The sequence below is a fragment of the Natrix helvetica genome, assembly GCF_964273705.1.
Source record: "Natrix helvetica genome assembly, chromosome: 2".
Lineage (NCBI taxonomy): Eukaryota > Metazoa > Chordata > Lepidosauria > Squamata > Natricidae > Natrix > Natrix helvetica.
The window spans coordinates 297,762,271-297,783,569 of NC_138552.1; the positions used below are offsets into that span (position 1 = coordinate 297,762,271).

Here is a 21,299-nt window from a genome sequence, read left to right on the forward strand (position 1 = left end):
TGAACAAATCTCGCTTAGCGATGGAAACGTTGGCCTGAATTGCGGTCGTAAGTCGAGGAAGGCCTGCCACAGGTTGGAAGACTCAACCCTCCAGAGCAGGGGTCTCCAACCGTGGCCACTTGAAGACCTGTGGACCTCAATTCCCAGAATTCCTCAGCCACCAAAGCTTTGCTGGCTGAGGAATTCTGGGAATTGTAGTCCACAGGCCTTAAAGTGGCCACGGTTGGAGACCCCTGCTCTGGAGGCCCCCTAAGACCCCTGCCCGAAAAGGCTGAGGGACGCCCGGACCCCTTCACGAGTGCCCGCCTCTTCCTCTCCGAAGGGTCAAGCAGGTGCTGATCGCCCAGGCCGAAGGGGAGAAGATCCGGAAGATCGGTGAGGCCGAAGCCCTGGTGATCGAGGCCATTGGCAAGGCGGAGGCCGAGAAGATGAAGCTCAAGGCGGAGGCCTACCAGCAGTACGGGGAGGCAGCCAAGATGGCCTTGGTGCTGGACGCCCTGCCCCACGTGAGTCCCTGGCCTGCGGGGGAAACAGGGCGCTCCCTTCCCCTCCCGCCCAGCTGTCCTGTGGAGCTGCTGAGCACCTCCATCCTTAACAAAAAGGAGGACTAGGGGTGACAGGTCCCAGTATTTGAGGGGGGGGGGCTGCCCCAGAGAAGAGGGGGTCAAATTGTTCTCCAAAGCCCCCGAGGGCAGGAGAAGCAGCAACGGATGGAAACCCATCAAGGAGAGAGGCCACGAGAAGTCGGGGGTTCAGATGTGGAGATTGGACAGCCATTCATATGAAATAGTACATAGGGTCTCCTGCCTGTGCAGGGGGTTGGACTAGAAGACCTCCACGGTCCCTTCTAGCTCTTGTCATTCTGTTTAAAAAGACGTGGAGACTTTGGGGAAAGTGCAGAGAAGAGCAACCAAGATGACCGAAGGCCTGGAGACTAAAACGCAGGGAGAACGGAATTGCAGGATTGGGGTTTTGGGAGAAAAGAAGGACCGGGGGGGGGCGGGGGGCAGGATAGCAGCGTTCCAGTATCTGACGGGCTGCCCCAAAGAAGAGGGGGAGGGGCGTCCACCTCTTCTCCAAGGCCCCCGAGGGCAGGAGAAGAAGCAACGGATGGAAACCCATCAAGGAGAGAAGCGACTTAGAACTAAGGAGAAGTTTCCTGACAGGGAGAAGAATTCATCAGTGGAACAAGTTGCCTTCAGAAGTTGTCAATCAGGGGTGTCCAAATTTGGGGATTTTTAAGACTTGTGGACTTCAACACCCAGAATTCCCCAGCCAACATGGCTGGCTGGGGAATTCTGGGAGTTGAAGTCCACAAGTCTTAAAAGTTCCCAAGTTTGGACACCCCTGTTGTGAATGCTCCAACACTGGAAGTTTTTAAGAAGAGATTGCATAGCCATTTGTCTGAAGCAGTGTCGGGTCTCCTGCCTGAGCAGGGGGTTGGACTAGATGACCTCCAAGGTCCCTTCTGACTCTCTCCTTCTGTCCTCCCTCCGCAGATTGCGGCCAAGGTCTCGGCTCCCCTCTCCAAGGTGGGCGAGATCGTCATCCTCAGCGGAGACAACAACAAGGTGACATCGGAGGTGAACCGGCTCCTGGCGGAGATCCCGGCGTCTGTGCATGCCCTCACCGGAGTCGACCTCACCAAGGTGAGCCCAGGGGCTGCGCCTCCTCGCACTCGCCCCGTCTTGGCCAGGAAGGTCTGCCTCATGTGATGCAGGAGAGGGGGGGGAGACTTGGGGGGATGCCGGGTGGGCTCTGCATCCTCTGCCTCTTCTTTCCTCCTGCAGATCCCCCTGATCCAGAAGGCCACCGGAGTCCACGCCTGAGTCTCCCCCGGTTGAGAAGAACCTCCCGTCCCATGATGCACTTCCCACCCACTGTGGTCTCGTCATTCGGCAAGGGAGGGGGGAGCCCCTCTCGGTGGGTGCCTTAATCGTGGGAGGAGCACGGCTGCCCCCCCTCCCCCCAAACGTCCTTGCATTTCTAAGAGGAGGGTCTCCGGGTCGCTTCTCTGCTCTGTGTCGTGCTAGCCAACCCCTCCCCCCCCTCCTCCTCCTCCAACTTCGTGCCTTGACTGCCTGCACCCGCCACACACTGCCCCCCCCCACACACACACAGACTGTTGCTGGCCCAGAAAGAGGCCCCTCCCTAATCGAGGGGTCAGATACGGGCCTGACCTCCCCACCCGTCACGTACACAGCAGGAGGTCTCCGGCCTCTCCGTCCCTCCAATGGGGGAGGGGGCTGCCTTGGTGCCCGGAAGAGGCGGCAGTGGTGGGCCGGGCAGGATTTGAGGGACAGCTTTGAGTGTGGGTCGCATAGACTCTGAGCTCATGCGACACATGTGTCCCCCCCCCCCCTTCCCACTGCCTCCCGTTCCAACCGTTTGTCTCCGGACTGTGCCTGGTCTTTAGCCGGTCTGCTGCCTCCTCCTAATTGGGGGGGGGAGGGGTGTCTGGCCTCCCAGAGCCCACCCCTCACCAGCCATCCGCAGCTTTGCCTGTGTCCAGTGGAACTGCCTGCCCTTCGGCCCACCTGCCCCGCGAAAGTGCCTGACCGGTCAGTCTGGATCACAGACGTTGCATGCTGCCACCCCCACACCCCCTCCATCCTCCGCGTGCCTCGGAAGCCCTGGAAGGGAGGGCTGGGGGCTGAAGACCCCCTGCAGGCCGTGCCCCTTCCTCACCAGCATGAGTTTTCATCTGGGCAGCTTCCATGGGTCGCCTTCGACCCCCAGAGTGCCAGCAGCCGAGGAATCCCCAAACAGCAGGCCCCTTCCTCACACCCTGTTTTGGGGGGCTCTCTCCTTCATGCCCCCCGGGAAAGGCCAGAGGGGAACTGTCCCTGGTGTTGCCTACCTCCAAGGGCCCAAACTGCCTGGCTGGCTTGACACCCCCTCCCCATTGAAAGGGGTTTTCTGTCTGGGGGGGAGGGAATCCATCCCGTTTCTGATTGCAGCCCAAGAGGGAATTGAGGCTCCCTGGGTTGTCAGGTGGCCCCTCCTGTGCTCTGAATTGGGGTCCTTGCCAGGGGCTTGTGCTGAGGGGGGGCAAGGGGGGGGGATGCCAGAAGGCTGGAGTCCATTTCTAAAGGTTCCCATCCTTGGGGGGCTGCCTGCTCAGCCTCTGGAGGCAGCCGAGTCCTTCCCAGCCCCGCTGCTCCTTCTGCAGCCCCCCTTGGCCAGCCCCTCTGCCCCCCACAGAAGCTGCCTGCTCCCCGCACCCCCCACTTCCCTGCTTGGGCGTGGTGCATGGCTGCTGGCCTGGCCAAACGTGGCCGGGAATGCTCCTTTAGCCAAATGTGAAAACTTATAATGGAGAATAAAGTTGTTGTGATCTTGCTATAAAGCTGCTCCTGGTCTTCACTCGAGGGGAGGGGGGCCTGGCTGGCCAAGACCCCCTTCCTTGGCTCTGGTGCTGCTGAGACCTTGCCCAAGGGAAGGCGGGCTCCTCTATTGCTGGGGGTCTCCGAACGCGGCCACTTTTGAGACTTCCGGACTTCAACTCCCATAATTCCCCAGCTGGATGCCCAGTTTTGGAGAGCCCTTTCTCTGTCGCTGGAGGCCCTCCGAGACGCTCCCTCAGCAACTTTAGGGTGGGTGGGCTTCTCACTTGGGAGACAAAAGTGTCCACTTTGGGTCATATTAAAAAGAGGTTGAGACTCTGGAAAGAGGGCAGAGAAGAGCAACCAGGATGATGAGGGGACTGGAGGCTGAAACAGAGGAAGAACGGTTGCAGGAACCGGGCACGGCTGGTCCAGGGAAGAGAAGGACCACCAGGGGGGACAGGAGAGCATCTTCCACTATTGGAGGCTCTGCCCCAGAGAGGAGAAAGGGGTCAAGCTATTTTCCCAAAGCATCCGAGGGTAGAACAAGAAGCAATGGGTGGAAACTAATCCAGGAGAGAAGCAACGTAGAATTAAGGAAAATTTTCTTCATAGTGAGGACAATTAACCAGTGGAACTACTTGCCACCAGAAGTTGTGGGTGCTCCGTCTCTGGAGGTTTTTGAGAAGAGATTGGACAGTCATTTCTCCAGAATGGTATAGGATCTCCTGCTTGAGTGGAGGGCTGGACTAGAAGACCTCCAAGGTCCCCTACAACTCTTCTTTCTATTCTGCTCTGCTCTATTCTACTCTATTCAATATTTGAGGGGCTGCCACAAAGAAGAAGAGGGGGGGTCCACCTGTTCTCCAAGGCACCTGATGGCAGAAGAAGCAATGGGTGGAAACTAATCAGGAAGAGAAGCAACCTAGGAGGAATTTCTTAACAGTGAGGATAGTTAACCAATGGAACAGCTTGCCACCAGAAGTTGTGTGTACAGTTGTGGGGATTGGACAGCCATTTGTATGAAATAGGTATGGGGTCTCCTGCCTGAGCAGGGGGTTGGACTAGAGGACCTCCAAGGTCCCTTCCAATCTCCTGATTCTATGATTCTATGCCAAAAGAATTCTGGGAGTTGAAGTCCCCCATCTGGCTGGTATGCTGCTCGGACCAACGGTGGCCCTGAAGGCCCAGCAGGGGTTGAAGGGCGTCTGTCTCTGCTCCCTCTGATAACCTCCGGGACTAGTGACACCCTGGTTCTTGTTCAGAGGGGGAGCAGCTCACTCTGGGGTGGGGCATCCCAGGTGCAGCTCCTGATAAGGCAGGATCTGGTCCGTTTTGGGCTCCTCGTTGGGGGGGGGGCTTATCTGGGGAGAAGCAGCGGGTGGGGGGCCTCCCAGGCAGGGCAGGAGGTCTGGCTGGATAGCGGGAGAAAGTCGAGCGGCAGCTGGAGACTGATAACAGGCGTAATTCTCCTCCTGGCACTGCCCAGAAAGATGCCACCCGCTCCTTGACTCTCTCTTGGGTGATCGGCAAGGAAGACCCAGCCCTGGCATGCGGAGCTGTGCAGACCCACATGTCTTGTGGGGCTCAAGGCTGCTGCCCCCCTGTTCCTCTTCCACCTGCAGCACCCCCAAATCCTGTGGCTTTGGTGCCAGGCCAGCTAGAGGGCTCCTAATCCCCAGCGCCTCTTTTTCTTCTTTTTTTTTAAGTTCTTTATTGAACACAAACTAAAACATTGGAGAGTATAACTCTCCTGGCGAAATCTATGCCATAAAGTTATACATTATATGCTTTTTGATCTATTCCGTATTTACAAATATAAAATTATCATATTTTCGACCATACTGCTTTGTTTTTATCTTATAAACTTTCCCTATTATAGTTTCATACATAATTCTAATCTCCATTCTATAAATCTTAGTCATCGCTTATTTTGGGTCTTGCCTTTTTTGTTCCAACCATCGATAAATTTTATCCCAGATCTTATAATATTCGGATTCGTCTTTGTTCTTCAATTCCCACGTCAATTTATCCATTTCAGCACAAGTCAGGATTTTCCTGATTATTTCCCCTTCCTGTGGGATTTCCCTGTTTTGGGCAAAGACCATTCCTGGTGCCGTAATAACGTGTATTGTTAAGTAAATTATCCCCTTGTTATATTTATTGTTTATAATTCCCAAAAGAAATAGTTCTGGTGTGAATTCTATTTCCTCTTCCGTTATCTCTACAAGCAACTTTTGGATTTTCCGACAATAGTCTCTTGTTTTTTGGCACGACCACCACATGTGGGTAGTACGTGCCTGATTCACAATCCTATTTCCAACAATTGGGTGTCCCGGCGTCTCTAGATCAGGATTTCCAACCTTGGCAACTGGCGGACTTCAACTCCCAGAATGCTGCAGCCAATCAGGACAGCTCATCTCAAACTCTCTCTTTCAAAGGGAATGCTGGGAAAATGACCCCCCTGAGATGCTGCCACCGTCATCAATAGGAACAAGTTGCCAAGGGTCCAAATTCTAATCACCTAACTGCAAAGCTGCAACAGGTCGTAACTCTGAAAAACGGTCCCGTGGCAACTTTGAACAGTCACTAAAGGACGTAAATCGAGGACTACCTGTACGGAATTCCCATTCTTGGTCCCATGTTCAAGAACAGCCCTATTAGTATTAGTACCACTTTATAAACAATCAGTGGAACAACTGGCCTCCGGAAGTTGTGAATGCTCCAACACTGGAAGTTTTTAAGAAGAGAGCGGTCAACCATTTTGTCTGAAGTGGTGTCGGGTTTCCTGCCTGAGCAGGGGGTTGGACTAGAAAACCTCCAAGGTCCCTTCTAACTCTCTTATTCTGTATTTGACTGGTTCTGCCTTCATGCCCTGATGGAGAAGGCCAAGAAACGTGATCCAGAGGCCTTGGAGGTGGGCAGCTGTATAACCAGCACCTGAGCTGGCATTCCAGATGTTTCTTTTGGGGGTCTTTTTCGCAAGTGCATAGAAGAGAAAGATGGATGTTAGCTTGATGCAGTTGTTAAGTGAATCATTCAGCCATTAAGCAAACCTGGCTTCCCCAATGTCTTTCCTTGTCGGAAGCCAGCTAGAAAGTGATCACGTGACCCCGGGACGGGGCAGCCAGTTGCCAGCATCTGAATTGTGATTGTGGGAACGTTGCAACAGTCGTAAGTGTGAAATTGGTCATTTCAGTACTGTTGTAACTTCAACAGTCCCTTTTTGGGAGAGGGGGCGGTCTAGAAGCATGAATAATAATAATAATAAACAGTCACTAAACGAATGGTTGTAAGTTGAGGACTACCTATACTTGTCAGATTTAGGGAAAGAACCTGGGGGAGGGAGGGTACATATATGTGTGTGTGTGTGTGTAAAGTATTTTAGAAACTATTCTGCTTTGATCTATACCAGGGGTGCCCAAACTTGGGAACTTTAAGACTTGAGGACTTCAACTCCCAGAATTCTCCAGCCGGCCATGATCACGTGATCAATTCTCCATGCTGGCTGGGGAACTCTGGGAGTTGAAGTCCTCAAGTCTTAAAGTGGCCAAGTTTGGGCACCCCCACACGGGCTGCTACGTGGCACCTACAGGGATAATTCAAATATTTCTCACCCTTGGTTGACATTACAGGTAGTCTTAGACTTATAAGAGTTCATTTAATGACCGCTTGAAGCTACAATGATGCTGAAAAAGGTGATGACCGATGAGCGTTTTTTACCGTTACAATTTTTGCAGCGTTCCCCATGATCACATGACCAAAATTCAGAATTTGGCAGTGGACTCCTATTTATGACGCTTGCAGTGTCCCGGACTCCACGATTCCCCTTTTGCAACCTTCTGACAAGCAAAATCAAGGGGGAAGCCAGATTCACTTAACAACTGGATGACTAACTTAAGAACCAGAGCGATTCACTTAACAACCGTAGCAAGAAAGGCTGTAAAATGGGGTGAAAGTCACTTAGCAAATGTCTCTCACAGCACAAAAATTTGGGGCTGGATTGTGGTTCTAAGTTGAGGACTAGCTGCATCCGAAGACTGAGAAGATGAGCCTTGGTGGTGATAGAAGTTGCTTGCCATTGTTTCCTTTCGAGGGCTGAGAGAATGCGGCTGGCTTTGTCCCCAAGGCCGTACTAGAACTCACCATCCCTTGGTTTCTAGCCTGAAGCCTTAACCGCCAGACCAAAGTGGGCCCCAAACCAAGGTCTATAAATACCTAAAAAGCTGCTCTTTGTTCTTTTGAAACCCATCAGGACTAGTGGCATGAAATTAAATACGATTCGAGCCGTAGCATCTGGGATACAGGACAATTTTGCATCCACCAAGTTGCATTTGGAGCGCAGACTCACAACTACAATTGAGCCCAAAATTTCTGCTGCAAAGGGAGATGGTTGTTAAGTGAATTATGTCCCATTTTACAACCTTTCCTGCCACCATTGTTAAGTGAATTTTTTGGTTGTTAAGTGAGCAACATGGTTGTAAAATGAATCTGCCTTCCCCCGTGGTTGTCAGAAGGCTGCCAATGGCAATCACGTGACCCTGGGATACTGCAACAGTCGTAAGTGTGAAAAACGGTCATCAGAAAGTTTTTTTCAGTGTTGCAATTTTGAATGGTCACTAAATGAATGGTCGTAAGTCGAGGACTATGTGAACTGTTACAATCCTGGCTGCCTCTTTCCAAAAAGGGCACAAAAAGTGTTTCTCCATGGCAATGTTAAGACGAGTGGACTTCAACTCCCAGAATTCTCCAGCCAGGAAAGTGGGGGATTATGGGAGTTGAAGTCCACAAATCTTAAAGTGGCCCCTGATCTATCCTGACTCGATGTCACATAATCAGAGCATTGAACGATGACCGCCTGGGAAACCTTGGCCAGCAAACTGACCTTGGAATGGGCACTAAACCCACCTCTGGCACACAAGGTGGCAAGCAAAGTAAGCCTGGCAGGCAAGGGTGGACTAGATGACCTCAGAAGGGCTCGACAAGGCAGGGCAAGGCAGATCAGGCGCCTGCTGAACCCCAAAGTTGACGAGAATCGGACACGGCGATCGTGCCAAGTGAAACCAAAGAGAGAGACGTAATTCAGGAACAGGTAGTCGTAGTCCTCGAGATAAGACCACAATTGAGCCCCAAATTTATTTGCCAAGGGTAACATTGGTTAAGTGAGGTTTTGCCTCATTTTACGACTTTTCCTGCCACGGTTCTTAAGTGAAGCATTTGTTCATTTTGTCACTTGGCCGTTAAGTGAATCTGGCTTCCCCATTGACTTGGCTTGTCAGAAGGTTGCAAAAGGGGATCACAGGACACAGTGACGGTCATAAATATGAGTCAGTCTGAATTTTGCCACGTGACGGAGCGCTACAACGGCCGTAAGTGTGAAAAACGGCCATAAGTCACTTTTTTCAGTGCCGCTGTCACTTGGAACGGTCACTAAACGAACTGTTGTAACTTGAGGACTGCCTGCGGGTGAGCAGATTGGGTCTGCACCCCATTTCCCCTTAGGATCCCCAAGGGACGTGGGTTGGAAAGGGGCAAACGGCATCACGGGGCATTTAAGCACCGTGGCAGCCGGTTCGGGCGCAGTGGAGGGTTGGCTGTGTAGTCCGAGGCCTCCCTGCCCAGCTGTCTGCCTGGGATGGGTCCCTGATAAGGGGGGGAGGGGGGAGGAGGCTACGGCTGCCCTTATCAGCACCGGACAGGACAGGCGGACAAACGCCCTCCCTGGGGTGAGTCATCGCAGGGAACCTGCCTTGGTTTCCCCATCGGAGTTCTCTAAGAAGCCCCCCCTCCTGTCCGCCCCCCCCCCCCAATGTCAATGGACAAAACCAAAGACGTTTCCTTCACATAGCACAGGACCTAGCTACCTGCGGGATCGCATTCTGCCCCATACATCCCTACGACCTCCTCCTCTCTTCTCTATCGCCCCTTCCTCCTCCTCCTCCTTCTCTGTAAGTCCTTCTCCCTTCTAGCACTGAAGATGTTACTTAGTTGGGTCATGAAATGTCTGCTAGAAAAAAAACAAGCTCAGAGAGCACCCAGGACCCCACAGTCCTCCTCCCCTCCTCCTCCCTTCCCTTTATCCTCTTCCTCCTCCTCCTCCCCTTCCTCCTCCTCTCCCTTCTAGCACTGATGATGTTACCTAATTGGGTCATGAAACGTCTGCAAGGAAACCACCAGGGGTTGGTGCTTAGTAGTACAATTCAGCACCAGGTCTGGGCATCACAAGGCCCCTGGCCCTCTGAAATGGCATAGGGTCTCCTGCTTGAGCAGGGGGCTGGACTAGAAGACCTCCAAGGTCCCGTCCAGCTTGATTCTGATTCTCTGAACTGGTTGATTTTCAGTCGGTCCCTCCCTCTCATCCCAACCCACCTCACAGGGTTGTTGTTGTGGGAAGGGGAGGAAGAAGGAGATGTTGGCTGCCTTGAGTTGCAGGTAGTCCTCTACTTACGACCGCAATTGAACCCAAAACCTCTATTGCTAAGCAAGGCAGAGTGAATTTTGCCCTGATTTACGACCTTTCTCGGCACCGTTATTAAATGAAACACTGCAGTTGATAAGCTAGTAACCCGGTTGTTAAGTGAATCCAGTTTCCCCGTTGACTTTGATCATCAGACGGTCGCAAAAGGGGATCATGTGACCTTGGGGACACAGCGACGGTCATAAAGCTGAACCAGTTGCCAAGCGTCTGAATTTTGACCGCAGGAAGGTGAGGCTACTGCAACGGTCGTAAGTGTGAAAAACAGTCATAAGTCATATTTCTCAGTGCCGTTGTATCTGCCAATGGATGCTAATTGAGTGGTTGTAAGTTGAAGACTACCTGTAGGTATAAAGAGACAAAACTGTGATGCCTCTAACCAGGCTTGGCCAAATAAAAGTATTCTGTCCTCCTGGATGCCCGGCTGTCCATGGATGACCATGTGACAGCCGTGGCCAGGGGGGCGTTCCACCAGGTTCGCCTGGTGCGCCAATTGCGCCCCCTATTGGACCGGGACGCCCTACGCACAGTCACCCATGCGCTGGTGACGTCTCGCCTGGACTACTGTAACGCTCTCTACATGGGGCTTCCCTTGAAATGCACTCGGAGACTGCAGTTGGTCCAGAATGCGGCCGCGCGGGTGATTATGGGGAGTACTAAGTACTCCCATGTGACACCTCTCCTGCGCGAGCTGCACTGGCTTCCTGTGGTCTATCGGGTGCGTTTCAAGGTTTTGATTACGATATTTAAAGCGCTCCATGGCTCAGGACCTAGTTACCTGCGGGATCGTATTCTGCCCCATACATCCCTACGACCCATCCACTCGCACAGAGAGGGACTTCTCCAGGTGCCGTCCACCAGACAGTGCCGAGGGGCGGCGCCTAGGAGCAGAGCCTTCTCTGTGGCGGGCCCAGCCCTGTGGAATGACCTCCCTCCGGATATTAGGACCACTACTGACCTCCGCTCCTTCCGTATAAAGCTCAAGACCCACCTATTCCAAATAGCCGGCCTGGCTCAATCATAACTTCATAACGCTCCTGATGGGTTTTTTAATTCAGTAATTTTATTTAATGGGATTTTAAACTGTGTTTTTTAATTGTAATAATAATAATAATAATAAATATTTATTTCTTAGCCGCACCCTCTCCCGAAGGACTCGGGGCGGCGTACAACGAAACATATGAAATAAATATGTGGACAAAACAAACATATAACAGAGACATATGCCGAGACATACACAAGGAGGAGGTCGGCTGACAAATAAAACAATTAAAATACAGTATTTAAAAACCCCTAGATAATTAAATATAATTAAAATACCCAATAAAAACCCGTCAGGAGCGATATGGTTAAATCAAAGTTAAGCCAGGCCAGCTGCTTGGAATAGGTGGGTCTTAAGCTTAATACGAAAGGAGCGGAGGTCAGAGGTATTCCTAATATCCGGAGGGAGGTCATTCCACAGGGCTGGGCCCGCCACAGAGAAGGCTCTACTCCTAGGCGCCGCCCCCCGACACTGTCTAGTGGACGGCACCTGGAGGAGGCCCTCTCTGTGCGAGCGAATTGGTCGCAGGGATGTATGGGGCAGAATACGATCCCGCAAGTCTTTCACTTATGAGTCTACCTCCTCCATGCACATGTATATGTCTTTGTTCTTTATGTATATATGTTTGTCTTTATCTGTATTTTATCTGTTTTGATTGTACGCCGCCCCGAGTCCTTCAGGAGAGGGTTGCAGCTAATCAAATAAAATTATTATTATTATTATTATTATTATTATTATTATTATTATTATTATTATTATTATTATTATTATTATTATTATTATTATTATTATTATTATTATTATTATTATTATTATTATTATTATTATTCTAAATGCTCAACAAATAAAACTGGAGAGAGCTGGGCCGCAGAAGACACTCTGCTTAAGCTCAGAGGCAGCCTTGTTCACGCCCACACTGAGGCCAAAGTTCTGGCTGCAGTTAATGGTCAGATGGCCTTTATTTTTAACCCCGTGGCCAAAGGAGAACTTGGACTCAAGACCCTAAAAAGTCTCTTCCGTTTTCATTCCGAGCTGCACTTCAGCCTTGGCTTAATGTTGATGTTGGGGTGTGTGTGATGGACATAAATGGGGAGGGGGAGGGACCCCCCCAAGGGGAAGACAAGCAGAGTTGGTGAGCTGGGGGTGGGGAGGACAATTTGAACCCACCACACCCTGGAGGAGAGGGGGGGAGCGCCTTATCTCAATCCACCTGGGTGTCCTGGGAGCCCTTGAGAGTCCTGGCTGTCTGGAGGGGGGCCAAGCAGGAGGGCAGATGAGATAGGCAGCTGCGGGGGCTATAAAAGGGCCTCCTCCTGGAGCCCCCACTCGATGCTGCTGCCCTTGGAAGCACCAGAGGCGAGAGAGGGTAAGTGCTGGTCTGGGAAGGGGGCAGAGTCAGACCCAAGGGGGTGGGATGGGGGGGTCCACACATTTTTCCCCTGGTGCCCTGGCACTGCCCTCTGCACTGCACCTGCTGCCACGAGGCATCTGGGGGATCAGGATAACCTTGGAAGTGGAGGGAGTGTTTCAGCTCCCTCTTCTGGACGTTAAATTATTCAATCCTAGGGCTGGAAGGGACCTAAGAGGTCTTCTAGTCCAACCCACTGATGCCCAAAATCTTGCCTCAGGCATTGTGGGTGCTCCCAACACTGGAGGAGTTTAAGAAGAGACTGGAGAAGCGTTTGTCTGAAACGGACTCTAGGGGTCTCCTGCTTGAGCAGGGGGTTGGACTAGAAGACCTCCAAGGTCCCTTCCAAATCTGTTATAGAATCATAGAATTGAGTTCTATAACAAAATAACCTCAGAGGTCTTCTAGTCCAACCCCCTGTAAAGAGGAAACCCTAAAGCCTTTCGGACAAATCTCCAACCTCTTCTTCAAAACCTCCAGTGATGGAGCTACCTACAACTTCTGGAGGCAACTTCTGTTCCACTGATTAATTGTTCTCACTGTCAGGAGATTTCTCCTCAGTTCCAGGTTGCTTCTCTCCTTGATTAGTTTCCACCCATTGCTTCTTGTTCTGCCCTCAGGTGCCTTGGAGAATAGTTTGACTCCCTCTTCTTTGTGGCAACCCCTGAGATATTGGAACAATGCTATCCTGTCTCCCCTAGTCCTTCTTTCTATTAAACTAGACATACCCAGTTCCCGCAACCGTTCATCGTACGATTTAGCCTCCAGACCGTCTCAGAGAGATGTAAAACTCGAACACGTTGCTTTAATAAGTATGTAAATATTTAGAGCCTCTTTATGAGACCATTTTCTAAAATTACTTTGCTCCAGAGCCCAAAGCAAAAATTTGTACTGCCTATCTGGTTTTATTTCTGTTGTGTAGAAACCAGTAGGGAAAATGTATTTTCATGTCATTTCAACCCAGCCTGCCTTTCAAAGACCTGGAAAGCTTTGCTTTGAGAAAAGCAAAAGGCGGCAGCCCCTTTAGGTGGAGAGCAATTCTCCTGTCAATCAATTTTGTAAATATGTCAAATAAGTGGAATGGTTTTGTTTTCCTGCCCAGGGAATTACGACATTAGGAGTTCAGTTCAGTTCAGTTTAATGTAGTTTAGTTTCCAGTTTAATTTTAATTTTTAGTTTATCTCAGTTTTAGGTTAGGTTCGGTTTGCTTCAGGTTTAGTTCAGCCTGGTTTGTATTTAGTTCAGGTTTAGTTCAATTTACTTCAGTTTAGGTTCGGTTAGATCAGTTTTAGTTCAGTTTGATTTAGTTCAGTTCAGTTTGGGATGTGCAGATTGGTCCAAAGAGTCCCTGGGTCCCAACTATTTATTTATGCACAGGTGCAAAGCATAATCTGAGCACAGCTGGAAAACCCCACTTTTGGGGGAGGGTCCAGCTAGTACCCCACTGCGCATTTTAAACCAGTTTTATCTCCCTAATTTCTCTGTGGTTTTTTCCCTCCTTCTTCCAGTTCTCCAGCTGCTGGCATCCCTGAGAGGGAAAACTCTTGCTGAGATTCCAGTTCGGATATCATCATATACTGTAAGTTGGAATCAGACACTACAGTATAGATGATGTACTAACTGGGGCTCCTGGATCCATCCCTTCAAGATATCCGCTCAAGAAGCACCTTCACCTTGGATGCAAAAGATTTTTTTTTAATTTTTATTCGAGGGAAGCGTTTTTCATGGGGGAGAGCCAGCAGGAAAAGGGGAAGCCTAAAGCAGAGAGCCCCACTCCTTAATATGGACTAGAAGGCTGGGGAGGGGAATTTTCTATCTTTCATTCTTTTTTTCCAATCGGACGCTTTGCCTGCAGAGAGGTAGTTTCCCCATCAGTTGAAATGCCAGGGAGCGGAGAGGACTGCGTAGCCTGTCCCTAAGGTAGGAATGAGCAGCTATGGCCCCATGGAGAACCTGTGGACTTCAACTCCCAGAATTCCTGGCTCAGGAATTCTGGGAGTTGAAGTCCACGGGTCCTCCAAGGGGCCACAGTTCCCCAACTCTGTGTTAAGGTTATTAATGGTTGGTAGCACAGTCAGCTAGATGTTTAGTCTGGATTTGATGGCAGTTGGGAAGTATGAAATCTAAATAAATAAAATAGGTTTGCCAATTGTATCCAGTCCTCCTCAAGGATCTGGGATAGACAGATACTGTTTAATAACAGTCAATCGATCATTGCAGGATGTAAGCTAATTATTATGATTGGCCAGATGTTTAGCCTGGATTTGCCAATTTTAATCAACCTAGCCAGTCCTTCCCAAGGATCTGGGATTAGGCTGGTGTTGTTGGATCATTTAAATGCAGCCCATCTTGCTAACAGAATAACAACAGAATAACAGAACTGGAAGGGACCTTGGAGGCCTTCTAGTCCAACCCCCTGCTCAGGCAGGAAACCCTATACCATTTCAGACAAATGGCTGTTCAATCTTTTCTCTAAAACCTCCACGGTTGGAGCAGACACGATTTCTGGTGGCAAGCTGTTCCACTGTTTAATTGTTCTCACTGTCAGGAAATTCCTCCTTAGTTCCAGGTTGGCTATCTCCTTGATTAGCAACAGAATAGCAGCATAGCAGAATAACAGAGTTGGAAGGGACCTTGGAGGTCCTCTAGTCCAACCCCCTGCAATCCCCAGGCTTACAGCAGCAGGAAAGCCTTAAGCATTTTTGAGGGATGTAAATCAGCCTGACCTTATCGAGGGGAGCAGCTACGTTTCATGCAAGGAGGGAGGGGGCTGATCCCAAGAAAGTGGGGTGCAGGCGAGGGGAAGGGGCTGATCTGCAACACCCCTGCCCTGCAAACGCCTCGGAAGACGGACCACGCGGCGTGTCAGCGAAACCGTTACCATTACTGAGTTTAGTAATGGTAAGGGTTCTTCTGCCGGGCCAGATAATCTCCTTCCAGCACCCCGAAGGCAAGAAGACGCCACCTGGCCTCAGAAGGACCCCGAAGCCTATCGTCCTGTGCAAAAATAAAGCATGGCCCCAAGTCCTCCCGACTCTGCTGCCTGTTGTTCTTATGGGGCATGGGGAAACGGTCAGCCCACATGGGGCCTTTGGGGTTGGTCAAAAGTCCAGCTGGGAATGTCCGCCTCGACCCTGCCCCAGTGGGATGGGACTGGACTGGGTGGGCAAAGAGGGACCCTCACCCACCGAGGACGGGGGTCCTTTCCATTAATCTACTGTACGGACACTTAATTTGGTGTTTTTAAGACAGAGACCAAAGAAGAATTCCAATGGAGACGCCGAGACTTTTAATGAATAAAGTTTTTAAAAGTTTTATTGGGATTTTATCCAGGAGACGGGAGGGGGATCGGGGTCCTACTCAGCCTCCTCTGCTGGGGGGGGGGAAGATTTGGGGTTCCCTGCCAGGCAGGTGTTCTGGGAAGGCAGGAGGGACCCCCCCCACAGGGAGGTCTCAGTGGGTTTCTTTGGGGCACTTTGGCTGTGCTTATAATGAGAGGAGGGGGCAATTGTATGCCACTTGGTAGGGGGTCCCAGAGCAGCCTGGTTCCTCCCAAATGCCCTGGGTCCCTTCTGTTGGGTGGGGGCTGATGGCAGGCCCAGACTTCTAGAGCAGGGGTCTCCAACCTTGGCAACTTTAAGACTTGTGGACTTCAATTCCCAGAGTTCCTCAGCCATGACCCCTGCATAGTCCCATGGGAGTCTGACAGCAGCCAATCTATATACATATGAGCAAAATACCACTCACGCATTGTTGAAAGAAATGTCCTTCTGGGTTCGTCTCCAAGTGGGGAAAAAGACACTGGAGACGTGGAGGCTGCTTGGAAAGATGGTTTTAATGGTGGACAGGACCACGTGGTTTGAGTCCTGAACTGAAAAGGTGATCACATGCTTCAATGTTGGTGGAGAAAAAGAGAAGGAAGGGCTGAGATGTTGAGTCCTTGGTTTTATGCCCTCTCTGGCCTTTGATCTTGACCTTGTATTCTGATTGGTTGTCAGATTCCCATGGGGTCATGCGGGTGCAACTCTCTAGGCTGCGTTTTGAATCCAGGTTTGGTTGAGTTCTCAGATGCCATGTGGGGAGTTGGGTAAAGGGCCAATATTATCATGCCTTAATCCCATCCCCCTGGAGCTGAAGGGGAGAACTCTTTAATATGTCAAGGGACTGGCTTGGCCTTCTTAATGGCCCATTGACAAAGTGGGTGGGGGCAGGAAGCCGCAGGGAGTTATCCTCTTCTTCCTTTTCACATCCAGGGAAATATAATATTCTGCCATTTCAATATTTCCTAGGATATTTCATTTTCCTGGGAGAGGGCTGGGTGATAACTTACCACAATCCCTCCTTTTTTTTTTCAAAACGTGAGTGGAACGCACATGTTCTTGACAAAAGATTAAAATTGGTCAGATCAGGGAGACTTAATTTTTCTGATGGAAAGGCATTGAGAGAGACAGCAGAAGGATCCCTTCAGTGGCTCCCAGAGAAGGTCTAGCAACCAGGGCACAATTTCTGGAAAGAAATTTACAATATCCAATTTTCCATGCCAATTAGTATCAGATATCACTTTCTGTGAGCTCCCAGACAGGTTTAAAGCAAGCAGAAATCCCAAAATTCTTCACAGCTATGGTTTTGCCTTTTAAAAAGCTACAGGCTGCCCATTTCAAGGGATGGTTCTTGAACCTGCCCTAACTCTTATTTTAGTGAGGCCAAATTGAGTTTAGCTAGTATGCAATCCAGGCTATTTAGTATTTTTTTAAAAAAATACACACAATGAGCCCGGGAACTCCTACTCATGAGGCCACCAGTATTTGTGCAAGTATGTCTGTGTGTGTAATCATTTCCAGACCTGGAGGGAAGTTGAGGTCCCCTAATAATAGAAAATGGAGCTCATTGGCTTATGTACAGCTCCCTGAAATAATTGTAATAACTGCTTTGCATGAAGAAAGAATGAAATGGGATTTTTGTATGTGAAATTAATCTACACAAGCAGTCTGATTGCAGTGCAAATGTGAGTATGTTGATGGTAAAAGTTGGTATGAATGTACTTTGATTCCCTTTCATATAAAGAAACAGTAAGTTGCAAGGTTGTTTAATGGTATGTGTGTGTATGCATGTGTGTTATCTTTTCGAAACCTGAAGGGAGGGTGAGATCCTCTAAAAAAAGAAAATGAAGCTTGGTGGCTTGTGAAAAAAAGCTTCCTGAAATACTTATAATGATTGGTTGGCATGAGCAAGCATGAAGATCTGATTGCAGTATGAATGTGAGTATGTGTCCCCGATGCCCCAGGGAGTGATAAGTGAAGGGATCCAGAGACCCGTGATTGCCTGCGTGAATTTCCCCCCCCCCTCTTCCTTCTGGGTCATTCTTTGGAGGGAAGCAGGAAAGGCGGGGAGAGTATTTATTTATTTATTTATTATTCGTATTTATAGACCGCCCCCTCTCCCGAAAGGGACTCGGGGCGGTGTACAGTCACTAAAATGCGTTATAAAATACATACATAAAACAATTAAATAATTAAATACGTAGGTGGAGGAGGTTGCAAGAATGTATATAGAATAATAAATATAGTACATTAAAAGCTCGATAACCCAAGAGTTAAAATATTACCCAAAATTACCCATTAAAATATATCCACCGGGAGGTAAAAACTAAAAATGTGCCAGGCCAGCTAATCGAAACAGGTGAGTCTTTAATTTTTGACGGAAGGAACGGAAGTCAGTGGTAGTTCTAATGTCGGGGGGGAGGTCATTCCAGAGGGTTGGGCCCATCACAGAGAAGGTCCTACCCCTAGGCGTCGCCCGCTGGCACTGCCTAGTGGACGGCACCAGTAGGAGTCCCTCCCTGCGGATTGGTCGTAGGGATGTGTGCGGAAGAATGCGATCCCGCAGGTAACTGGGTCCTGTGCCATGGAGCGCTTTAAAGATGGTAATCAATACCTTGAAACGCACCCGAAAAACCACAGGCAGCCAGTGCAGCTCGCGCAGGAGAGGTGTCACGTGGGAGTATCTTGAGCTCCCCATAATCACCCGCGCGGCTGCGTTCTGGACTAGCTGTAGTCTTCAGATGCGTCCCAAGGGAAGCCCCATGTAGAGGGCATTGCAGTAGTCCAGGCAAGACGTCACCAGCGCATGAGTGACCGTGCGTAGGGCATCCCGGTCCAGTAGGGGGCGCAATTGACGCACCAGGTGAACCTGGTGGAACGCCCCCCTTGCCACGGCTGCCACATGGTCATCCATAGACAGCCGGGCATCTAGGAGGACGCCCAAATTGCGCGCCCGCTCCACAGGGGGGAGTTGTTCACCCCCTATGGCCAGCGATGGAGTTAGCTGGCTGAACCGGGGTGCCAGTAGCCACAGCCACTCAGTCTTGGAGGGGTTGAGTTTGAGTCTGTTGTCCCCCATCCAGACCCCGACGGCTTCCAAACACCGGGACATCACTTCGACAGCCTCGTTGGGGTGGTTTGGGGTTGAGATGTACAGCTGCGTATCATCAGCGTACAGATGGTATTCAACCCCAAAACCACGGATGATCTCCCCCAGCGGCTTCACATATGCGTTGAACAGGAGGGGCGAGAGGACCGACCCTTGCGGCACCCCACAAGAGAGTGGCCTCAGGGTCGACCTCTGCCCCCCTGTCAACACACATTGCGTCCGGTCAGAGAGGTAGGAGCCGAACCACCGTAGAACGGTGCCTCCGACTCCCATCCCCCCCAGCCGGCGCAATAGGATACCATGGTCGATGGTATCAAAAGCCGCTGAGAGGTCTAATAGGACCAGGATAGAGGAACAACCTCTATCTCTGGCCCTCCAGAGATCATCAACCAACGCGACCAAGGCTGTCTCCGTGCTGTGCCCGGGTCGGAAACCGGACTGGTGTGAGTCTAGATATTCGGATTCGTCGAGGTGTCGCGGAAATTGCTGCGCCACCACATTCTCAACAACCTTCGCCAAAAAGGGAAGGTTGGAGACTGGACGGTAATTAGCTAGTTCCGTTGGGTCCAGTGAAGGCTTCTTGAGCAGGGGCCTCACCACCGCCTCTTTCAAGGCGGTTGGCAAGGATCTCTCACCCAACGAAGCGTTCACCAGGCCCAGAAGCCAGCCTCGTGTCGTCTCCCAGGATGCCAGTACCAGCCAGGAGGGACACGGGTCCATTGAACATGTGGTGGGTCGCAGCCGTCCACGTAACCTGTCCAAATCCTCTGGGGCAACAGAGTCAAACTCCTCCCAGAGTGGTCTCACAAGACTCGCTGTTGACGGCTCGTCCGGTCCACTGAAGGGGGCCCATCAGCTCCGGATCTGAGCGACTTTGTCCTGCAGATATTCCCCAAACTCCTCTGCTCTTCCCTGCAGGGGTGCCCCCCGCATCCTCTGTGATAGGAGGGAGCGGGTCACCCGAAACAGGGCGGCAGGGCGGTTATCGGCGGACGCAATAAGGGCGGCACAATGTCTACGTTTGGCCGCCCTTAATGCCACAAGGTAAGTCCGCAAGTAGGCTCTTACCTGTGCTCGATCAGATTCGGAGCGTGAGGACCTCCACCTTCTCTCTAGACGTCTCCTGTGGCGTTTCATCACCCTCAGCTCCTCGGTAAACCAAGGAGCCCGGGTGGGTCGCTGCCGCAGGAGACGTCGCAAAGGCGCAACCCGGTCCAAGGCCCCAGCCGCCGCCCTATTCCAGGCGGCCGCTAGGTCCTCCGACCGGGAGCAGGTCAGGGCTATAGGTATTGGCCCAAGCTCCGTCTGGAATCTATCCGGTTCCATCAGGTGCCTGGGGCGGTACCAGCTTAGACAGTCTGGTTCCGCCTCCTCGCGGTGGGAGGTAGCGCCAGGGAAGTTCAGCCAGAGAGATGAGTGATCAGACCATGACAGGGGCGTGATGACTAAATCCCCCATTCCCAGATCACTCGTCCACTGCTCAGATACGAAAATAAGGTCCAGTGTGTGACCACCTTCGTGAGTGGGGCCCTGAACTAATTGGGTCAGGTCCATGGCCGTCATGGAAGCCATGAACTCCCGAGCCACCTCAGAAGCCTCTCCCGTCGACGGCAAGTTGAAATCCCCCATAACCAGAAGCTTGGGGGTCTCAACTGCCGTTTCCGAGATCAGCTCGAGGAGCTCGGGCAGGGCTGCTGATGCATAGCGAGGAGCCAAGTATACAATCAGCAAGCCCCACTGCCTCCCTGGGCCCCATTTCACACCAAGGGACTCACACCCGGGTATCTGAGGAACAGTGAACTCCCTCGGCTCCAAACATTCCCGAATAACTACCGCCACCCCACCACTGTTACCCAGGGCCCGGGGCTGATGAAATGCCCGGAAACCCGGTGGGCACATTTCCACGAGGGGCAAACCGCCCTCGTGGCCCAACCAGGTCTCCGTTATCCCTGCAAGGTCTAGCTCCCCCTCTGAGATCAACTCATTGATGAGGGGGGCCTTGTTAATCACAGACCTTGCATTGCAAAGCATCAGCCGCAGGCCCTGGCTCTGTAGCTCCTGACCATCCAGACTGCGGGGGTTGGTACAAACGACCGGGTGTAACCAGCAGCCACGGTCTCCCAACCGACCTTGGGATCTTCTCCTGTCCTCGCATCCCCCTCTCCCCACGACCGTTGTAATAAAACAACCCTCCGTTGAAATGACCTTTTCTTCCCCCCCCCCCACCTCGTTCCCTTCCTTCCTGGACTCACCTGTTTGCCTGGCACTGGCTTCCCTCCCGGTCTGATGGACCCTCCCCCCCACCCTGGAACCCCCTAAAAAAGATACAAAGCATTTAATTAAAAAAACCCTTAGCTTCCGTTTCCTGCACCTCTCGGGGTTGACAAACCCGTCATCGAGGCGGGCCCTTGAAAGAGCCAAGGGCCATGCCTGCGAGAGAGGGGCCTCCCGCAGGCAGAGCAGGTCTGACCTCAGGTAAATTGATATAAGAATCCAGTGGGGTTAAGGTGCTGCAGATGGTAACAAAGTCAGTAGGGGGGGGTAAGAGGCAGAATCCTGTTCGTATTTGGATGAGGATAGGGGTGAGTGTCTGTTCATTTTTACCATGAGGGTGTGTAT

The 21,299-nt window shown here is 51.2% G+C and overlaps 2 protein-coding genes across 7 annotated transcripts in view; both read left to right on the forward strand.

Moving 5' to 3' along the window:
- Positions 1-3,349, forward strand: part of FLOT2 (flotillin 2) — a 38,845-nt gene extending 35,496 nt beyond the window's left edge. For all 6 annotated transcript variants that reach the window (XM_081942825.1, XM_081942824.1, XM_081942823.1 and 3 more), the window contains 3 exons: positions 323-506; positions 1,500-1,649; positions 1,791-3,349. In XM_081942825.1, the coding sequence (XP_081798951.1) occupies positions 323-506; positions 1,500-1,649; positions 1,791-1,829 (373 nt within the window). In that variant the 3' untranslated portion in view covers positions 1,830-3,349. The remainder of the gene's footprint in view (positions 1-322; positions 507-1,499; positions 1,650-1,790) is intronic.
- The window catches only part of FAM222B (family with sequence similarity 222 member B), a 97,035-nt gene that overhangs the window by 35,129 nt on the left and 40,607 nt on the right, over positions 1-21,299 (forward strand). The window lies entirely within an intron of this gene.